The sequence below is a fragment of the Pneumocystis jirovecii genome (genome assembly GCF_001477535.1).
Source record: "Pneumocystis jirovecii RU7 chromosome Unknown supercont1.6, whole genome shotgun sequence".
Taxonomy (NCBI): Eukaryota; Fungi; Ascomycota; class Pneumocystomycetes; order Pneumocystales; family Pneumocystaceae; genus Pneumocystis; species Pneumocystis jirovecii.
Window position 1 is genome coordinate 185405 of NW_017264780.1, and position 18987 is coordinate 204391.

The 18987-nt window shown below is 29.9% G+C and overlaps 8 protein-coding genes across 8 annotated transcripts; 4 read left to right on the forward strand and 4 right to left on the reverse strand.

The window, feature by feature from the left end:
• Window positions 1–234: 234 nt before the first annotated feature.
• On the forward strand, window positions 235–3060 carry T551_01514 (dynamin-like GTPase SEY1; the record flags this gene model as incomplete). Its single annotated transcript, XM_018373777.1, has 13 exons — window positions 235–278; window positions 366–463; window positions 508–582; window positions 627–712; window positions 757–917; window positions 963–1083; window positions 1130–1248; window positions 1297–2114; window positions 2160–2289; window positions 2336–2432; window positions 2471–2551; window positions 2594–2920; window positions 2965–3060. The coding sequence occupies 13 exons, from the start codon at window positions 235–237 to the stop codon at window positions 3058–3060; spliced, it is 2253 nt and encodes a 750-aa protein (XP_018229952.1).
• Window positions 3061–3443: 383 nt separating this feature from the next.
• T551_01515 (uncharacterized protein) lies at window positions 3444–7215 on the reverse strand (the record flags this gene model as incomplete). Its single annotated transcript, XM_018373778.1, has 6 exons — window positions 3444–3548; window positions 3593–5952; window positions 5998–6116; window positions 6159–6376; window positions 6420–6827; window positions 6883–7215. 6 exons carry the CDS (start codon window positions 7213–7215, stop codon window positions 3444–3446), a joined length of 3543 nt encoding a protein of 1180 aa, XP_018229953.1.
• Window positions 7216–7534: 319 nt separating this feature from the next.
• Window positions 7535–8607, forward strand: T551_01516 (uncharacterized protein; the record flags this gene model as incomplete). The annotated part of the gene is made up of 4 exons (XM_018373779.1): window positions 7535–7649; window positions 7696–7747; window positions 7792–8144; window positions 8345–8607. 4 exons carry the CDS (start codon window positions 7535–7537, stop codon window positions 8605–8607), a joined length of 783 nt encoding a protein of 260 aa, XP_018229954.1.
• A 221-nt stretch (window positions 8608–8828) lies between these two features.
• Window positions 8829–9561, reverse strand: T551_01517 (uncharacterized protein; the record flags this gene model as incomplete). Its single annotated transcript, XM_018373780.1, has 2 exons — window positions 8829–9159; window positions 9212–9561. The coding sequence occupies 2 exons, from the start codon at window positions 9559–9561 to the stop codon at window positions 8829–8831; spliced, it is 681 nt and encodes a 226-aa protein (XP_018229955.1).
• Window positions 9562–10000: 439 nt separating this feature from the next.
• Window positions 10001–11803, reverse strand: T551_01518 (uncharacterized protein; the record flags this gene model as incomplete). Its single annotated transcript, XM_018373781.1, has 7 exons — window positions 10001–10302; window positions 10349–10648; window positions 10693–10781; window positions 10827–11110; window positions 11160–11230; window positions 11388–11697; window positions 11741–11803. The coding sequence occupies 7 exons, from the start codon at window positions 11801–11803 to the stop codon at window positions 10001–10003; spliced, it is 1419 nt and encodes a 472-aa protein (XP_018229956.1).
• A 1151-nt stretch (window positions 11804–12954) lies between these two features.
• Window positions 12955–16631, forward strand: T551_01519 (uncharacterized protein; the record flags this gene model as incomplete). The annotated part of the gene is made up of 10 exons (XM_018373782.1): window positions 12955–13401; window positions 13443–13596; window positions 13647–14336; window positions 14394–14924; window positions 14970–15095; window positions 15140–15469; window positions 15514–15886; window positions 15930–16104; window positions 16147–16382; window positions 16427–16631. 10 exons carry the CDS (start codon window positions 12955–12957, stop codon window positions 16629–16631), a joined length of 3267 nt encoding a protein of 1088 aa, XP_018229957.1.
• Window positions 16632–16733: 102 nt separating this feature from the next.
• Window positions 16734–17387, reverse strand: T551_01520 (uncharacterized protein; the record flags this gene model as incomplete). The annotated part of the gene is made up of 1 exon (XM_018373783.1): window positions 16734–17387. One exon carries the CDS (start codon window positions 17385–17387, stop codon window positions 16734–16736), a length of 654 nt encoding a protein of 217 aa, XP_018229958.1.
• A 167-nt stretch (window positions 17388–17554) lies between these two features.
• T551_01521 (uncharacterized protein) lies at window positions 17555–18955 on the forward strand (the record flags this gene model as incomplete). The annotated part of the gene is made up of 7 exons (XM_018373784.1): window positions 17555–17592; window positions 17648–17766; window positions 17811–17887; window positions 17934–18068; window positions 18116–18215; window positions 18259–18322; window positions 18364–18955. The coding sequence occupies 7 exons, from the start codon at window positions 17555–17557 to the stop codon at window positions 18953–18955; spliced, it is 1125 nt and encodes a 374-aa protein (XP_018229959.1).
• Window positions 18956–18987: the final 32 nt, after the last annotated feature.

Sequence of the window (18987 nt, forward strand, 5' to 3'; positions counted from 1 at the left end):
TTATTTCCAAGCTATTAAAATTATTAAATATTTATAAATATATTAAAAATTTAAAATAATTTATTTTTATTTTTTAAACAAAAACAACTTGATTTTTTCTTATTTTTTAGCTATTTAGATATAATTAGATTTATATAAACTTATATATTATTTATAGGATCGAGTTTAAGGACTTTAAAACATCGATCACTCAACCGCATTCAAAATACAAAATTAAGAAAATTCAAATAAATAATGGATAACTCTTCTAGCAAAAAGCAAGAAAGCACACAAGAAACGTCTAAAAATATACAATTTATAACAGAAGACAAGGAATTTAAGCAAGCTTTTTTTATTTTAATTTTCTTAAATTAATAAGATAATAGTGTAGATTTGATAAAGTTTATAGAAGATTCAGGACTACAGAACCAGGGCACTAATTACAATGTTGTTGCAGTTTTAGGAAGCCAATCTACAGGAAAAAGTATGATTTGATCTTACATTGTCTGTATTTTGTTTATCTTTTAGGTACACTGTTGAACAAACTTTTTTCAACATGTTTTAGGATTATGGACTCATCTGTAAGAAAACAGACAACAAAAGGTATTAATGAGAATTCTATGTAATTTTTTAATCATTCTTTGTAGGAGTATGGCTTTCTAAATCATGCAATGCTGATATTTTAATTATGGATGTGGAGGGCATGGATGGACGAGAGCGAGGAGATGATCAAGTATGGTATATTATCATTTATGTATTTAGAATTAAATATATAAGGACTTTGAAAGAAAATCCGCTCTTTTTGCACTAGCAATTAGTGATGTGATTATTATTAATCTATGGGAACACCAAATTGGATTATATCAAGGTGCAAATATGGGTTTGCTAAAAATTATTTTTGAAGTAAACCTTCAATTGTTTCATAAAAATAGATCTAGGTAATTCTTATGGTCAAAAATATATCATATAAATTCATAGTATAGAAATGAAGAAAATTCTCTTATATTATTTGTGGTTAGAGATTATGTAGGAACAACACCTTTGGAAAATTTATCTAGTATTTTAAGGGCTGATCTAGAACGTATCTGGAATTTGCTGACAAAGGTAGATTATCAATAGATATTAATATTCTAATTTAAAATATGATTAGCCTGAAAATTTAGAAAATTGTACAATTGACGATTTTTTTGACCTTCAATTTACTGCTCTTTCTCATAAAATGTTAGCACCAGATGTTTTTGAACAAGATATTTTAGAATTACAAAAAAGGTATATTATTTTAAAAATTTTATATATTTAGCATATTAAATTCTTTAGATTCTTCAATCCTTCTGACCCTAATTTTGTATTTCATTCTAAATATTATAAAAGAGTCCCAGCTGATGGATTTTCTGTGTACGTTAAAGGAATATGGGAACAGATTATTACGAATAAAGATCTTGATTTACCAACTCAGCAGCAACTTTTAGCTCAATATCGATGTGATGAAATTTCTGAAGTAGTACTTGAAACAATAGAGCCTATGGTTAAATCTTTGGAGAAATCTATGAATTTAGAAAAGTTTCTTGATAATTTAGATGAAGAAATGAGGAAAATAAAAGTATTTGCTTTGGAAATTTTTGATAAAAAAGGATCACAATATTATAATGAAATTTATCTTCGTAAACGCTCTGATTTAATAAATAAACTTCATTCAAGAATGTATATTCTTTATATGACTCAAATAGGAGCACTATTTAAATTAAGTATTGCTCAATTTAAAAATATTATGAAAAGCGGACTAGAAAAACAATATAAAGATTTCAATTTCAAAGATCTTTTAGACAATTCTCGTTCTATAATAGAAGATGAGTTTAGGTCTAGAGCATCAAAATGTTGTATTGATGGAACAGATTGGTCATTTAACAAAGAATTAGAATTACTTAGAAAAGAAATAGACAAAATAGCATCTGTTTTTCAAAAAGAAGAAATATCTAAATTGATTACTAATACTGAAAAGGACTTTAAAGTACAATTAGATGAACCTATTTCTTTAATTTTAAAGAATCCTTGTGATAATATTTGGGATGACGTTATTTCAAAATATATTGAAACAACTAATGATTTTATAAAAGTTTTTTCTCAAAAGCTTTCTAGTTAGAAAAATATTTTATTTCAATACTTATTAACTAGTCTCCTAGGTTTTAACGTTTTTCAATCAGAAAACGAAAAAAATCAATTAGAATTTAAGTACAAAACTTTATATTTCTTAAAGGATAAAATTAAACAAGAAATTACAGAAGATTCTATTTTCCTTATATTAAGAGATACGTATGTTTTTTGTTTAATTTATATATAAATCATTTAATTTTTAAAGTTTTGAGGATAAATTTAGATTTGACAAAAACGGTGTCCCAAGAATTTGGAAACCTAGTGATGATATTAACGGAATATATAAAGCTGTTCTTGAAGATGTAGTATTTACTGTTTTAATTTATTTTAATTTTTATAGACTTTGAAAATCATTCCATTATATTCCGATGTTAAATATAAAGATGGTTCATATCCTAAACTTGAAAGACCTAAGGATGATGTATGGTTTTTGGATTATTTATATTTTATATTAATTCATTAGGATTGTAATCAAAAAAAGTTTTGGAATATCATCTCTTTAATCAAACAGCAACAGCTTAGTAATAAATTTAAACGAGTAGCAGATGTTATCTATATTGATGCTAAACGTAGCATTGTAGCTACAGTTACTCGAATACCACTATATTTCTATGTATTGCTTCTGGCTCTTGGCTGGAACGAGATTGTAATGGTTATACGAAATCCTCTTTACTTTTTTTTTATATTTTTTTTAATTTTTACAACATATATTCTATATTCTTTAAATTTAATTAACCCTACTGAGAAAATTATTAAAACAATGTTTTCTCAAGTTTTAGGAAATTTTAATGTAAGTTGAATAGTTTGTTGAATATATATAATTTATATGTATAGAAACATCTTAATAAACACGTAGAAACGCCAGCTACTCAATCAGTTAATTCTAAAAACAAAATGGAAGCTGAACAAATTAAATTAAATATTCTATAAATTAAAAATGATAAAAATTAATTACATATAAATACTAATTAAATATATTAACCTGCACAATATAAACAAAATTATTGGTTAATGTATCTTATATTTTTATTTCTAGCATTATTTTATAATAATTAATGTTTATTTTTAAAATTTTTATTAAATACTAAATATTAATATTATTAAACTATTTTTATAATTTTAAATAATTTTACAAATTTAGAATGATAAATTTAAAATATTAATAAAATATTATACAATAGATATAAAAACAATTTTTTTAAATAATTTTTTATATTGTTAAAAATATCTAAAAAATCTATAAATTCCAATTTAATTACATATTAACAGCAACCAATATTAAACTCTCACTATTTAATTTTATATTTAATAGTTCAAGCAAGAGATGATACAATTTTCAAATCATCAATTTCAATATAATTATTTTTCTGTACCCAGTTTAAAGTAGTAAGAAATAAAAGAACTACTAAGACAGGAAGCTAATAATATTAATTCCGAACATTAAACAAAGATAATTACTTACCCAAAATAAATACAGCATTCTATCTCTTTCTATTTCCTGTATTATTTTTGCATATTCTCTAATAGACCGCTGTTGTTCTAATGTCAATTCGTTGGTACCAAATTTCGAAAATGTCTTTGACTGCCATTTAAAAAAATGCCATTGGGACTTATCCTGAAGCAAAACATGATCTGTAAAATCATTAAATGAAAGTTTAGAAATATTTTCATCTGTTGAAATTTCAGAATATGGAGGAGGCGGACCATATATCAAAAGTTGCCGCCAATTGTATTGAATGTCATTTTCTATCGCATTTGGAGACTCAGAGTAAGAAAGTTTTTTATTACTATGAGGATACTGCTGAATAAAAGAATTAAAAGTAGTTATAGGACAAAATTGACTAAATTCTAGAAATTGCGGAAAAATAGAGTTACGAAGTATGTTTGGAATAAATAAAGAAGCTAATTTTGCCTTTGCAGATGTTAAAAATTCTGAAAAACTATAAACTGTAAATATCCCATCTTCAGTTTTTTCATTCGTACTATCTATAAATTCTACAACTTTATTATCTTGCTGATCATTTAATATAAGTTCAGTAAAAAAAGATGATACTATTGATAATTTATCACTAGTATAAGAATCTAGACTAGTTTTTTGAACACTTTGTTTTATTTGAAGCTTAGATGATTTCTTTTTATTAAACTGGTTTTTAATAAAAAATGATTTGCTCTCTTTAGTTAAGAAAAAATTATCAAAAAACTCATCATTGGAAGTATTAACAATAACACTTGATGATATTGTTGATCGTTTCTTAACTAAAGAATTATTGGTACATAACCATCCTAAAATTAATTTAACGATAATATAATCTATATGATTTCTAGATAATCGTAAAAAGTTGGATATTTCGAGATAATCATTTGGATATGTTAAATTAAATATTTTCTTATACAATATCATATAAATAGCTTCATTTTCACCAGTATTTCTAAACACCCTTTCAATACTATTTATCTTTTTCAAACTTAAACAATGAATAAGTTTATAATCAGAATGCTTTATAGTTCTAAAATAATATTTTTGAGAAAACAATTCTATTATGTATCTCTGAATTTTTTCTATATAAGTAAGATGTAATAATATCTGATTCGGTCTATCCTGATACAATAAATAAAATGCGTTAGATGTTTGCTTTAAATTTAGAAAATTGTTAGATTGCAAAAACATTGTTTCAAAGTAATAATTAGCTCTATGAAAATCGAAGGCTAATGAACCTTTTGCAGCCATTTCTGAGCTGGCTAAAGACAATCCTATACTCAATTGTTGTGGTATTAAATTAGATTCATAAGAATTATTAGGCATTAATCCGCAAATTTTCATAGCAACAGTTCGAGCATTTTCTAATTTCCCTGTCATTTTTAAGCCAACCACTTGCAGAGCCAACTCCATTAATGTACGATCATTATCATCTTTGTATGTAAAATATTTTTTATTTTTAACACTAGAATTAGCCAAATCATGATCTTTGAATTTGACAATAACAGATCCTGGAATAGAACTAGGAGGTAAAGTACATACTATAACAGTAGGACTCCAACAATGTGTAGAAGTTGCAGAATTATCACCAAATGTACATACTAAACCAGAATAAAAGCCTGTTCCTAATACAGTAATTTCAATTCCACCATGCATAGGACCTTCAGAGGGAACTATATAGTTAATCGTTGGAATATCATCAGGATTTGAAGATAATCCAATTGGTAAAATGTTTGGCATAGAGATATCTATTTGATTCGGAAGACTCATTTGACTAACATTCCCTTTAAATCTTTTCTTAAACCGTTGAGGTTGTGCTGAAAATTTGAATAAACTAGATTCAGAAGCAATATATGGTGCATGACAAGTCATTTCTAAAGTAGAATCTTCATCAGAAATAAATGGAGATTCTCGAGATAAAATGCCAGAATCTGTTTCTAAAGCGTTTTCAGACATAAAAAGATCCTCAATTGAAGTAGATTCAACAAATCTATCACGAATTATATACGGTTCATTTTTATGAGAAATATTTTCATGAGAGATATTTTTATGGACATAAATTAAAGAAGTAGGAGCTGATTTAATCAAATTCTCAGCAGAAAAATCAAAAAAGCCATCTTCAGATGTACTATGAGATACACAATTATTTGTTATAGAATCTAATGAAGAATAAGCAAGTTTTTGCATATCAGCCTTTGATTTCGATTTTTCTGTTGATAATTGTTTAGGAATTTTTTGAATTTTTTTATGCAATTGTCCTCTAGGAGCAGTATTTTTCCATTTTTGAGAATTACAACCTGCAAGATTCAAAAATTGCGGCAATAAATTTAATGTTGAATGTAGTCCTAAACTTTTATTAGAAAAGTTTTACGTTATTTTTGAACAATAACTATTCATTTCTTTTATTTTCGCTTTTGCGTTGGTTTTATGATCATCAGTTATCATAAATGATCGAGATAATGTCGATGCAATTAATCGTTCTTTGTTATCTTTTAAATTTATTAAAATCCTAATAAAATATAAGATAATTAATATAAATAAGAAAACTCACCTAAATCCTATATTTTCTTTATGATGTCTACAATAACATGTTATTCTTGTTGGTATATTTATGCAGTTATTTTTAAATTCAGAAAGCTCAGGATGGTTAAATACAATAATTTTTTTTTCTTCATCTTCTATAGGTATAAGAGCCCCATCTTTAGTATAATTCCCACTAGATGATTCTACTGAGCTTTTATTTCTTCTTTTTCTTATAGCCCGTTTACGCTTTGTAAAAATTAGAATAAGTTTTATTAAACAAAATTCTAACCTCGCGTATAATACATCCGGAACAAATCAAAACGCTTTTTTTAACATCACTAGCACAAACAACACTAGGTTCTATTATTAATATTTTTTCTGGATCTATATTTTTAGGGATATCTTTTAAATTTGGTAATTTTAATTTCTCTTTCGTAATACTCCATCTTGGAAGCTTAAACCATGAATATGAAGACACTGGTGATGAATTTAAAAGAAAATTGTATGATAGTTTCATTTCTAGCTTAACCTGGGTCTCAACCCTTGATTTTTCCGGTATCCCAAAAATATTTAATATATATGGAGCAGGAAAATTAATCTCATGCATATCCGAAGTAAAAGTAAAATTTTCTTTCATTTCAGTTGTTGTACTTCCTAAGTTATTCCTTTGATAAGATGAATTGAAACCAGAATAAGCCTTTAAAAAAACTATTAGTCCAAAATCATTATCAAAACGAATAAAGAAAACACACATTAAATGATTGTTGACTTTCACCTGTACTTTTCAAAACAACATCAGATAATGATACTGTTTCTACAGAAAAAGAACTATTTTTGTATTCATATCCCTGACGAACATCTAAAGATGAAGAACTATTGCTAGGAACGGACGAAAAATCTTTCACAGGAATATAAGAAGGATTACTCAAAAGAGTACAGTCCGGACTTTTTGCTTGTACATAGTTTTTTTCATCCATATTTCCAAAAAGTGGATTAACATAGTTTTCATAGATATTTTTCTCACAATTAAACTCAAATTCCGCATTTCTACAACATGGAACATTCAAATATGTCTTCTCAAACATTATGAATAAAAAAACGCCAAAAATATTTTTTTTTTTAGATTTTATTAGACCCTTAAATTATTTTTTATCTTTTTTTTAAAAAAATTAAATAAAAATCAAAAAAAAAAAACTTTATACCTTTAAAACCTTATTATAGAATGAAAGAAACACTATAATACAATTTCTTTTCCTTTTTCCTAACAAAAAGATAGGATTTAAATGATATTCTAAAAAATTAAAAGTTAGAGGTTCGGAAAAGAAAAGTGTTGCTATAACAACTATTTTAAGTAAACCTTTTATCTGGTGTTAAGACAACAATCATTAAAAATAAATCTATAATATGGCTAAGACGACTTGTTTAAAGACAACAGAGTGCTTGATCAGTGAAGATAAAACAGAAAAATGGCCTTTTAATATGATCCATTCGAATATAGAAAGACGTTCACTAGAAACAAGTAGTTTTGTTATATTTTTGTAAGATAAATTAACAATTATATATAGTAGATGTTTTTGTATGTCAAATAGAAGCAAAACAAACATCTTTAATAATGGAGTAAAAATTTTTCCTAAAGAAATAATATAATTGACACAAAAGAGGTTTATCTATGAATATTTAGCGTTTGATCCATCAGATCTTTCATATTTAAAACGAGTAAGAAAAGTTGAAGGAAATGATAGACAACCTAAACTAGATGTAATTTTACACAGTACAATGGGTCTAAGTCTTGAGGATCTTAAAAGAAAACTGAAAGAGCAGTCAATAGATGTTGATGTTAGAATAATACAGGTGTCGAAATATCCACCGTTAACACGTTCACAATTTTGTGTATGGAATTTACTGTGGCCGCTTCATTTTCGAATAAATATGGCTAAAAAGATTAAATTTACGGATGAGTCTCTTTTAAAATTAAAAGCATTAATGAATCATGTATGGAACTTTGCAAATGAAAGTAAAGAAATGAAAATCGCAACAATAATCGTAGACTCGAACCTTAACATAATTACGGAATGCTGCGATTCAAGGCTATTGTCAAAAAATCCATTACAACATTCTATCATTAATTGTATTACCAAAGTTAACCAGAAATGTAAAATAAAAGGGACATTAATATCTTTGCTTTTTTCCTATCAATAACTAATTTATACTTAGAATCCAGCATAGAGAATGCATCTTATTTGTGCAAAGACCTAATAGTTATAACAACTCATGAACCATGTGTAATGTGCTGTATGGCATTGGTTCATAGTCGTATATTTCGTACATTTTACTCAATTGCCATGCCAAAAACAGGTGGACTCGAAAGTAACTATCATATCCATGGGAGAAACGAATTGAACCATAAATATCAGGCCTTTGGAGGTTTTACTGTCGAAAATACACTTAATACAATTAATGACTATGTTCATATCTAACTCATCTATATCTATTGACAAACATACTTCATCATTCCATTAAAAACTATCGTACTTCATACCTGTCTCATTGATATATTACAAATACATTAAAAACATGCTGTAAATACTTTAAACACTTTACAAACCATTATAACTATCTCATAAAAAAACCTTATTAAAATATAAACCGTAAAATACATATATTACTTTTTATCCAAGAAAATAGCTCTTTGCCAGCTTTATACATGGTCTGGCACCCATAATGCCCATAATGCTAGTAACATTGTTATAAAACTTGCTGCTCCTATCGGCAGCACTACAAAAACCCCAATATCAAAAAGATTAAAATGTCGATTCGGAAGAATTTCCTTTGTACCAAGAAACAAAATATCACTTGTAACATAATTCTGTACTACATATGCACACGCAAGTATACATGCCATAAAAATTGAAAAAATAAGCCGTTTAAAAGCATCATTTGATGACACAACCCATCCCGTTAAATATGCATTCATCATATTTAAAGAAATTAACCGAATTAGCACCGCATGCGGTGAATATCTGATAATCCTGTATATTTATCAATATCCCCTTATTTTTGCTGTATATTTCCCCCGTATACCATCTCGAAAGCAGCCCATCTGTCAATCCATAGGACAAAACTGAGCAAATAAGAAACCAAATTACTGCTGTCCATGCCTCCCATAGGTGTATGCGTGCTGAAACCGAATTATATGTATGTTGAGCACTATTTTTTCTCCCCAAATTCATTATTGGCCTATCTTCTATCTCCATTGCCGTATATGCTGGACTATATGCGCGATGTATGCATGCTGTATGTGTTGTATATGCACTTAAAATCGATTTTAATGCCCAATAGCATCCTGGAACAAGAGAAAAAATAGTACAAATCTTTAAAGGTATACGATAACAACGTTTTATACCAAGTATTTGTATAAGCTGAGATTGCATAGACACGTAAGCGAATGCAAAGAACGAAATCGCTTTTTCAAGCGCAGTTAGTGTATTTTTATGTATTACTTTTGCATATTTGTAATCTCTATATATGTGTTTAGAATGTGAATTGTTGGGGCAGAAAAGCGAGATAAAATAATAAATAATATAAAATAGAAAGAAAAGAGTAAGAAGAAAGAATATATAGAAGGACTATATATAGAAAAGAGAAAATGTATAAATAGAAGACATAGACAATGTATATATAATATAATGTATAAGTACAATGTATAGATAGAGAATGTATCAAGAGTAGATAATATACAGATGAAAGAAACATGAATAATAGAATGCAGAAGGACTGAAGAAAATCAAGTCATGAAGAAAATAAAGTTTAAAAAAGCAGAAAATTAATTCTTAAATTGATGCAAAACATAACCCAAAAAAGCTGTATATATTAAGCTTTTTCAGAAATTTCAGCGGGTTCTTGAAGATTTTGAGGCTGAGTATTATAGATAATACCCATTTTCTCTGTATCAAAACCCTGTTCTTCAAGCCAGATTTTAAAGTGTTCATTTTCCTCACGAACACAATCTTGAGAAAGTTTTGGGAAAAAGAATAAAGAAACAAAGCCAGAAAGTATGACTACAGAGCTTCCGATAAAAAATGGGCCTCTACTTCCGCTTACAGTGCCATAACCCCCGAATTTCTGAACAATATAGCTAAAAACATAACTACCAAGAAATGCACCAGTTTTGCCTAAAAAAATTAGATATCTTTAAGAGGAAAACAAAACATGAAATACCGCAAGCAGCTGCAATGCCGTAAAAATGACCTCGAACAGGAGTGGCAGCGGCTTTTGCTGAAATATTGCCGATGTTATCTCCTGGACCAAATTCGGCAAACGTCATAAAAAGCCCGTAAAGTAGAACGAACAGGGGGACATTATCTTTCAATGTTGCATAATTGCCTGCCATTATGAACCCAATAACACCCTGAACAAAAACACCAATAGCGAAAACATTTTTTGGCTCAACATAATCAGTCAAAATAGCACCGAAAAACGAACCAGGTAAGTAAAAGAGATAAATGAGTGTTGTCCAACCTATATAAATAAGAATCTGAGGATTAAAGAAGCCAACTACGAACCAAATATCCGATTAAGTGGCATATCTTTATTAATTGACTGGAGAACCGGCGCAAAGTAAATACCAAAGGAATATGATGTAAAATTGTACCTATTTAAACATTAGGATGTGTAAAAACAATATAATGAAATATACATGAACCAACCCAATGATATAAAAAACAACCTTTTCCAATATCTCTTAATAACAAACTTATAAGGGATACGAACGCTTTTCATGGCATATGTCCGGTACGATTCTGGTTCACCCATACGGAAACGCACAATGAGCAGAGCAAGTGGGCAAATTGAGCCAATAGCAAGTAACAAACGCCATATTACCGACTGACGACTCTCCCCAAGGGCGCTTGTCAGCAAAAACGACATAAACCCGGCTACGACGAATCCCATACAGATCATAAAGTCGGTCAGGAAAATGAACTGTTCAAAATTAAAAAAGATTCCAAAATAAAGTCAATGCAATTCTAACCATAGAGTGCTTGTGCTTCCCACTCATTTCCTGTGCACCTTCGCTAATGGTTGTCGATCCAGCTGGATATTCTATAGAAAAAAAACATCAGTATCCCATTTTTATCATATATATTAAAAAAAATCCTCCTGCGCCTCGAAAACTGTTTTTGTCTCTGCAGTTTCAATATATCATTGTTTTCAAGGCTGCTTTGCTGAGATAGCTCTCTAACACCCCGTTTTTGCATACCTCCACCAATACCCACACCAAGAAGAAATCGATAGATGATCAGTGTGTTAATGACCCCTTCATTCGTTCCTTTGTAATATGCAGCCGCTGACATAATAGAAAATACCACCAGAAAGATACTTGCAACTATCAACGAATACTTTCGCCCTGATTTATCACACGCATATCCGAAAACTAACATTCCAAGAACATTTCCAAGAAAAATCATCGAGTTCAAAAGCGATTTCTTCTGTGTTGTATATTCATTCGGGTAGATATTCCCTATAATTGTCGTCAAACTCCCCGAAACCCCATTCAGATATCCATCCGACTATCAAATCTTAAGCAATGCTTCAACACTCATTCTTCCCTACAAAAAGCCCCACTCCTCCTGCTATTGCCTGGGAAAATCCCTTTTCTTTGAAAATCTTCAACATCTTGTCTACTATTCACTACTTATACAAATATCCACTCTATTATACTGCTTTTTTGCTTCTTTTTCCCTTGTTATCTCTTTATACTCTATCTACTGTGTTATATTTTGCTGTTCCGTGTATAAATCCAGTATTTTTCAACAGAACACCTGATAACTGTAGTATCCTTTGCAATAATACAATCTTTCAACAACACAATATGCCCCAATATATATTTCTGCAATAGCCTTTAGGGTTTTTGCTGTTGCTAGTGCTTCTTTTTGCTCCAATATCTGCCAACAAAGAAAATATCCTTATTGACTCTTAAAGCCTCTCTAAATATCGCTTAAACGTTCTGTAAAAGCCCTTTAAACACTGTTTAAACGCTGCTTTTGTTCTTTTTCAAAACTTTCTTCAAAAACTCTCTTAAAGCCGCCTTAAAAGTCCGTACGCCTATCGAAGGCGTTCTACTGATCCCTCGACGTGCCCGTACCTTTATAAACATCGCTCGCACACACAAACCCAACGCTCGAGCATTTTCGGAAAGAATTCTATATTAATTAACCAAAAAAATACTAACGTCTTACATTAGTAGATAGTACGTGTATATTAAGACAGACAGTGTGATAAATCACGGCACATTTGCCAGAGACAAAAGGCGATAAAACGGGACAAAAGAGCATAGGATGAGATGTAAACAAGTTAGGAAAAAAAGAAGCGGGGTATATGCGTGTTATATGCGTAGTATATGTGTAGTATATGTACACCCCTATGTGTCCAAATAAAACGCATACAACCTGGTGTATCGACGCATACAACCCGGACAGGCGTTGCAGGGGGCTTTTCTTATGTCGGAGAATATATGTATATTAGTTTCCTGTGACTTTTTTACCTTTATTTTTTCTGGATTTTCTGCTCGACTTAATCTTGGCTTTTTTTATATATTATACTCTTAAGTCTGTGCCCGGACAGCCGACACCTCGATCGAAATCTGACATGTTATAAGACAGAGCAAAAACGACAGCAAAAACCAAGGATAAGCTGGCAAAAATAGAAAGAGAAGTAGACAGAGGTTAAGCAGTGGGTATAAGCAGAACAAGGTATCACCAGGGGCAGTAAAGGGCTGCAGAAGCAGCAACCTGGTGGAGAATGATATTTTCAAAGGAAGAAAGTTAATGCAAGATCATAGAGATGGGGAATGCCGGGAGAAGAATTGGAAATTGAGTGATGGAGTAGTTGACAGGAGTGTAGAGCGGGGAAGAAGGAGAGGAGTAGTATTTACAGGGAAGGAAGGGGAGAAAAGAAGACGAAAGAAACGAGGAAAGAAGTGGCGGGAGATAGCAAGAAATTGGGAGGAAATGGTTTATAGAAAGGGAATGAGGGAAGGAAAGGGCGGGGTATTGAGGGCAGGAATAGTGTTGATAGCAGGGTTTTCGGCGGTGATGCTTGGGATGATGAGTTATTCATTTATATATTTACAAAGAGACAAGTCGGCGTGTATAGTGCCCGCGATGTATCCATCGTATATGAGGTTAATTGAATTTGACAAAAGATACACGAAACATGCGGACAAGTATAATCTTTATTTGTACCGGGAGAAAAAATTGGGGAATTTGCATGATGTAGGGTTTTTCCCGGGTGTTTTGTTGTTAATGGAAAGTAGCTTTATGGGATTCCGGTTCTTTTTATACCAGGGAATGCAGGGAGTTACAAGCAGGTGCGGAGTATTGCGTCGGAAGCAGCAAACCAGTATTCTATGTTACAATTGGACCCGGTGTTGAGTAAGCAATATAGAAAGAATCTGGATTTTTTTGCAGGTTGAGGAGCTTTTATTAAGTTTTATGAAGATTTTTTAATACGAGAGTAGTGGATTTTAACAATGATTTTACGGCATTTCATGGGCAAACGCTGCTTGATCAAGTGGATTATTCCAACGAAGCAGTGAAATATATTTTATCGTTGTATAAAAAAGTAAAAAAGGTGGAAAATGTATCATCAGAGCCGTATATTCCGAATTCAGTGATTGTGATTGGCCATTCAATGGGAGGTATAGTGGTTCGGGTGATGATGACAATGCCGAATTATCTTTCGGGGTCGATAAATACGATTATTACGCTTTCCACGCCTCACTTGTTACCTCCCATTCTTTTTGATCGAAAAATGAAGGATATTTATGATTCGGTTAATAAGTTTTGGTCGTATTCGTATTTTTATAAAAATGAATCGAATCCCTTGAACTCGGTTAGTCTTGTATCTATTACCGGCGGAAATTTGGACATTATGGTGTCGTCTGATTATTGTGACGTGTCTTCTTTGGTACCTAAATCACATGGATTTACGGTATTTTCTTCGTCAATTCCTATGGTATGGACCGGGATGGATCATCAAGCAATATTGTGGTGTGATCAGTTGCGTAAAGTTATTGTTAAATCATTATTTGACATCATCGATTCTAAATCTGTCAATCAAACCAAACCATTATCTTCTCGTATTCGTATTTTCAAAAAATATTACCTTATGTCTATTGAAGATTCTGTTGAGAACAAGTTTTTGAAAGGTAATTATTTATGCTTTTTCATGTTTTTTCCTTTAAGTGCTTAATCTCTTCATTTAGCTTCATTGATTAGTCCATTTTTAAGAAGAAAAGCCGTATATGATATTTTTCCATCAAAGAGCCGTTATGTTTTAAAATCCTTCGAAGCAAAATCATCCGGCTGCCAACGTATATATTTCTTGCCTATTTCTCCAAGAAATATATTTAACTTCACTACCTTTTCATTATTTACCGATCAAAGAGTTACAGGAACGGATAAAGATCAAATAAAGATATTTTTGTGTAAACTTCATCCGTCATTTATGACTAAAAATTCTGACTTCAGATTTTATCAAAATTTGACAAAAAGTGATCTCAAAATGCTAAAATGCAAAGATTCTAAGGACGATCTCATCCGCTTACCTTCACAGAGTAATATAAAAAAAATTCAGACATATTTTTTCACGTATCTTGAATATACAAACAGTCAACTTGATGACTACCAATTTATTGCGGTAGTGGATAGAATAAATAAGAATCGAAAAGGTTTTTTAATAGCTGAATTTTTTAATAAAAATGTAATACAAGTTCAGTCTAAAATTAGACCCATAAGTAGTTATTATTATTATTATTGTAATTTCCTAATTATAAAATTAGAATTTTCATGGAATGCGTTTCGCGTAACTTTGGGTGCTAATAGGCCTTTGGTTTCAGACATTAATATTCCTGGGATTGATAATAGTCTCTTTGCGTACAAGTTAAAAATGAATTACTTTGGTTGTGGTAATTTTTTTATTTTTTGTTTTTTTCCTTTTAAAATTTTATAGATCATTCATTTTTCCCTCCAGTTATAAAACAGTATATATCTAGTCCATATGAATCTAAATATTTTGTAAATATGACAAAAATCGATGTTAATTTTCATGGAACTGCTCCATTTTTACCTCCTATTATGGAGAATGGCGTAAAACGTGGACTAACAATACGATTTTGGCTAGATCCTACTTGTACTAAACCTGTCGATATTTCAGTATCTCTTGATTTTTACGGTAGTCTTGGAAAACTTGCTATCAAATTCTGGACGGCTTTAATAATATTTACATATGTTATAACATTGTTATCTTTAAGAAAACAGTTTAAAATTTATAATAATTATGGTACAAGGTGATTTGAAAATTCTTAAAGTTTTTAATACGTCTAGGTGTTTTTATTAACTTTAATAAAGCATTAGAGTTTTTTATGCGAGATACCTTTTTATCATTATCTATAATAGCATCATTTTTATTTGTTTTTTTGTCCTTATTTCAGTTTCCTAAAACAATAGATATGGATGATTTGTTCAATCCGAAATTAAGAGAAAAATTATGGGTTAAAGATACATGGAAGTTATGGAATAACAATAATATATTCTTTGGATACAGAGATTCTTTTTTCTGGTTTTTAGGGCCTCTTTTCATTACTATTTCTTTAGGATTTGCATTTATATTTGCACAAGTAACATATTTTATTGTTTCTTTTGCAGCGATTGGGTACAATTTATTACGAAAACATTATATTAAACTCATTAATAGAAGGTATTCTTTTTTTTAGATCAGTCGAGTGCTAATTGTTTATCAGACGATTCCTTTATTCTTTTTGTTTTTCTGGTTTGAAACTTAAACAAAGAATAATAGCGATTATACTATTATTATTCCTTGTAGCCATTATGGTTCCTTATCAACTTGCATATCTTTTTGCATGTGTTATACAGTTTTTTACATGTGTTAAGGCATTAATTAGCACGCAGAAAAGGGTATGGAGTAAATATTTGTTTCTTCTAAAACTTATGTTTTAGGATTTTGAAAAAGCTTTTTATTATCAGAATTTTTATAATTATGTGCATTCCATTTTAATATTAATGCTGTTACTTTTACCCATCAATGTTCCAATCTTGATTGTATGGTTAAGGAAGATGTCGATAAATTGGCTATTACCGTTTTCATCACATCATAACATTTTTTCTATTTTGCCTATTCTTATTCTTGTTGAATTTTTGGCTAATAAGAAAATGATTATGCAAGCAGAATCAGGGTAAAAATTGGACAAACTTTTTTTCTAATATTAACATTATTCAGCGCAGGGAAAGTGCTTGATGTTCTTTTTTTGGTTTTTTCTGTTTTTTTGACTATTTATGGACTCTATTACACATATTTTGTGCATCATTTGATTAATTTTTTATCATTCTTTCTTATAATTTTTCATTTAACACCTTCTTTACCTTCTTTTCGGTATTTTATAGATGATTTTTTTACTAAACAAAAAACTTCATTTTATTGTTAGAGTAATTCGTATTTTCATTTCAAGAATGGTTTGCTTATTCTGTTTGTATTTATTGGTTTTGATATATTCATAGATCTTTTTAATATATTGTCATTTAATATACTATGATATTTTCTCTTCGTAATTTCTTCCTTGTTTTATGATTTGATCGTCAATTGTTAGTACGAGTTCTTGGTATGGTCCTTCTCCAACACCAGATTTTTCATCTGTTTTCTCTATATATCTGATTTGCACTCCAAGACCTTTAATCAACTCGTTAACTTTCATATTCCAGATAAATTGTTGGAGATATCCATTGTTTCCTCTTGGCAATATAACACACATAGCTATAGCTTTTGATGCCTTTAATAATTGTCTTTGTGCTATTTGTGTAAATCCACAGCATGAAATTAAACCCAAAGTATTATTACTTTCAGTGGATAAAACGCCTTCCATCTCACGAACACACTGAGTACCTGTCTTTTTTTGTTCATTTCTGCATTGTATAATCACCGGACATTGATATCTTGTTTGTTTCCCTCTATAATACCAGTTTCCTCGGAGATCAATACCATGATCATTTGCTCCTCCTACATGTTTTAAATCCATATTGTATCTCTGAAGCGTATTTTGGACTATATATTCATAAAAAACTCCTTTATAATATGGAGATTGAGGGTTTAAAGAGTTGTTCTGAGCATACTTAAAAAACTCCTTCAAATTCATATGATTAGGCCGTTTTAAGCCGTAAAAATTGGGTTTATTAATTAAAGTCATTCTAGAATTTGTTTTATATGTTTAAAAATGTAAAAAAACTTTTCCTTTATCCCTTATTCATACTCTCTTTTTTTTTCAAATTGATGACGTTGTCTGCTCTGCAGAACTTTAAAATTCCGTAGCTTATCAACATTAATGATAAAAAATTAACTACAAAAATTATTTTGATGGAAGAAATAACCACAGAAGAGCAGAAAAAATATTGGTAATAAGCAAAATTAATGAATATATATATGAAAAAATAACTTATTTTTTTTCAGGGAGATTTTTATCTCTTTAAATCCGAAAAACGGGTATTTAAGTGGAGATCAAGCAGCAGATGTGTTAAAAAACTCTAAATTGTCGAATTATCAGCTTGAAAAGATATGGAATTTGGCAGGTATAACGTATTTTGTGTGGTACAACATGTTTATTTTATGTAAGATGTCGACAGTGATGGAAATCTTGATTTTGAAGAGTTTTGTATTGCGATGCGATTGATTTTTGACGTTATTAACAATGTATGTATTGAATAAGTAAGGAAAAAGATGTATCTTATTTATGGAGGTTTATTTGGAGGTTCCTACACGGCTGCCGGATTTTTTGATTCCGACATCAAAAGCTCATCTGATTACTGCTCGTCAGGCTATTAATGAAAATTTACAAAAACAGCAATTTATGCAAATTACAGACAAAACAAGAGTATAAAGTCTTATTTTAAATGAATGGTTTGATAATGACTTCTGAAGGCTTTACGGTATGATTTTGACTGGCATATACAACCATCTGATAAGCAAAATTACGAGACAATATATACATCAACTGCAGATTCATATGGATATATTTCTTGTAAGTTTGAAAAAAGTATTTTATAGGGTTTAATCTATTCAAGTTGATACTCTCAAAAATTTGTATGCAATTTTAGATATTTCAGATACAGAACTTCAAGACGCATGGTAAGGTTATTATTATTTATATTTCTCCTAATATGCAATAGGAAGTTGGTAAATCCTCGTCTACATGAATCAATTGATAGGGACCAAGTAATTTTTTTTCTTCATATTTTAAATCAAAGAAATAAGGGTTTTTGTGTACCAAATATAGTTCCTGTTCATTTAAAAGCTATTTTTGAGAAAAGCCCGGCAAACTACAATACGAGAAGGACATCTATCCATCATGATAATGAACAAAGCACATTTTCACCACAAACTTCAAAATATACGTCTCCTAGTACAAAATCTGATCTTTCTAAAGGATATACAGTAAAAGACAGCGATAGTATTGAGAAAAGACGAGAACAGGGCATTTACTACTCAAATATGGAACAAAAATCAGATGTCTCTGATAAACATTTATTAAACATCATCCATGAACTGGAAAAGATGCTTAATTTTAAAAAAAAAGAGCTAAAACGACTAAAAGAAGGCAATATCAAATCTGCCATTGGATTATCCGATTTAGAAAGTGTTCAATCTGATATATTAATGATGAAGCAGCAGGTCGACAATCTTGGTTCGTATTTAATTAAAAAAACAGATGAACTTCAAAAACTGCATGATGACATTAAACAGGAAACACAAGGTCGTTAATAAACCGTATCTTAAAACATGGTTTATGAAAA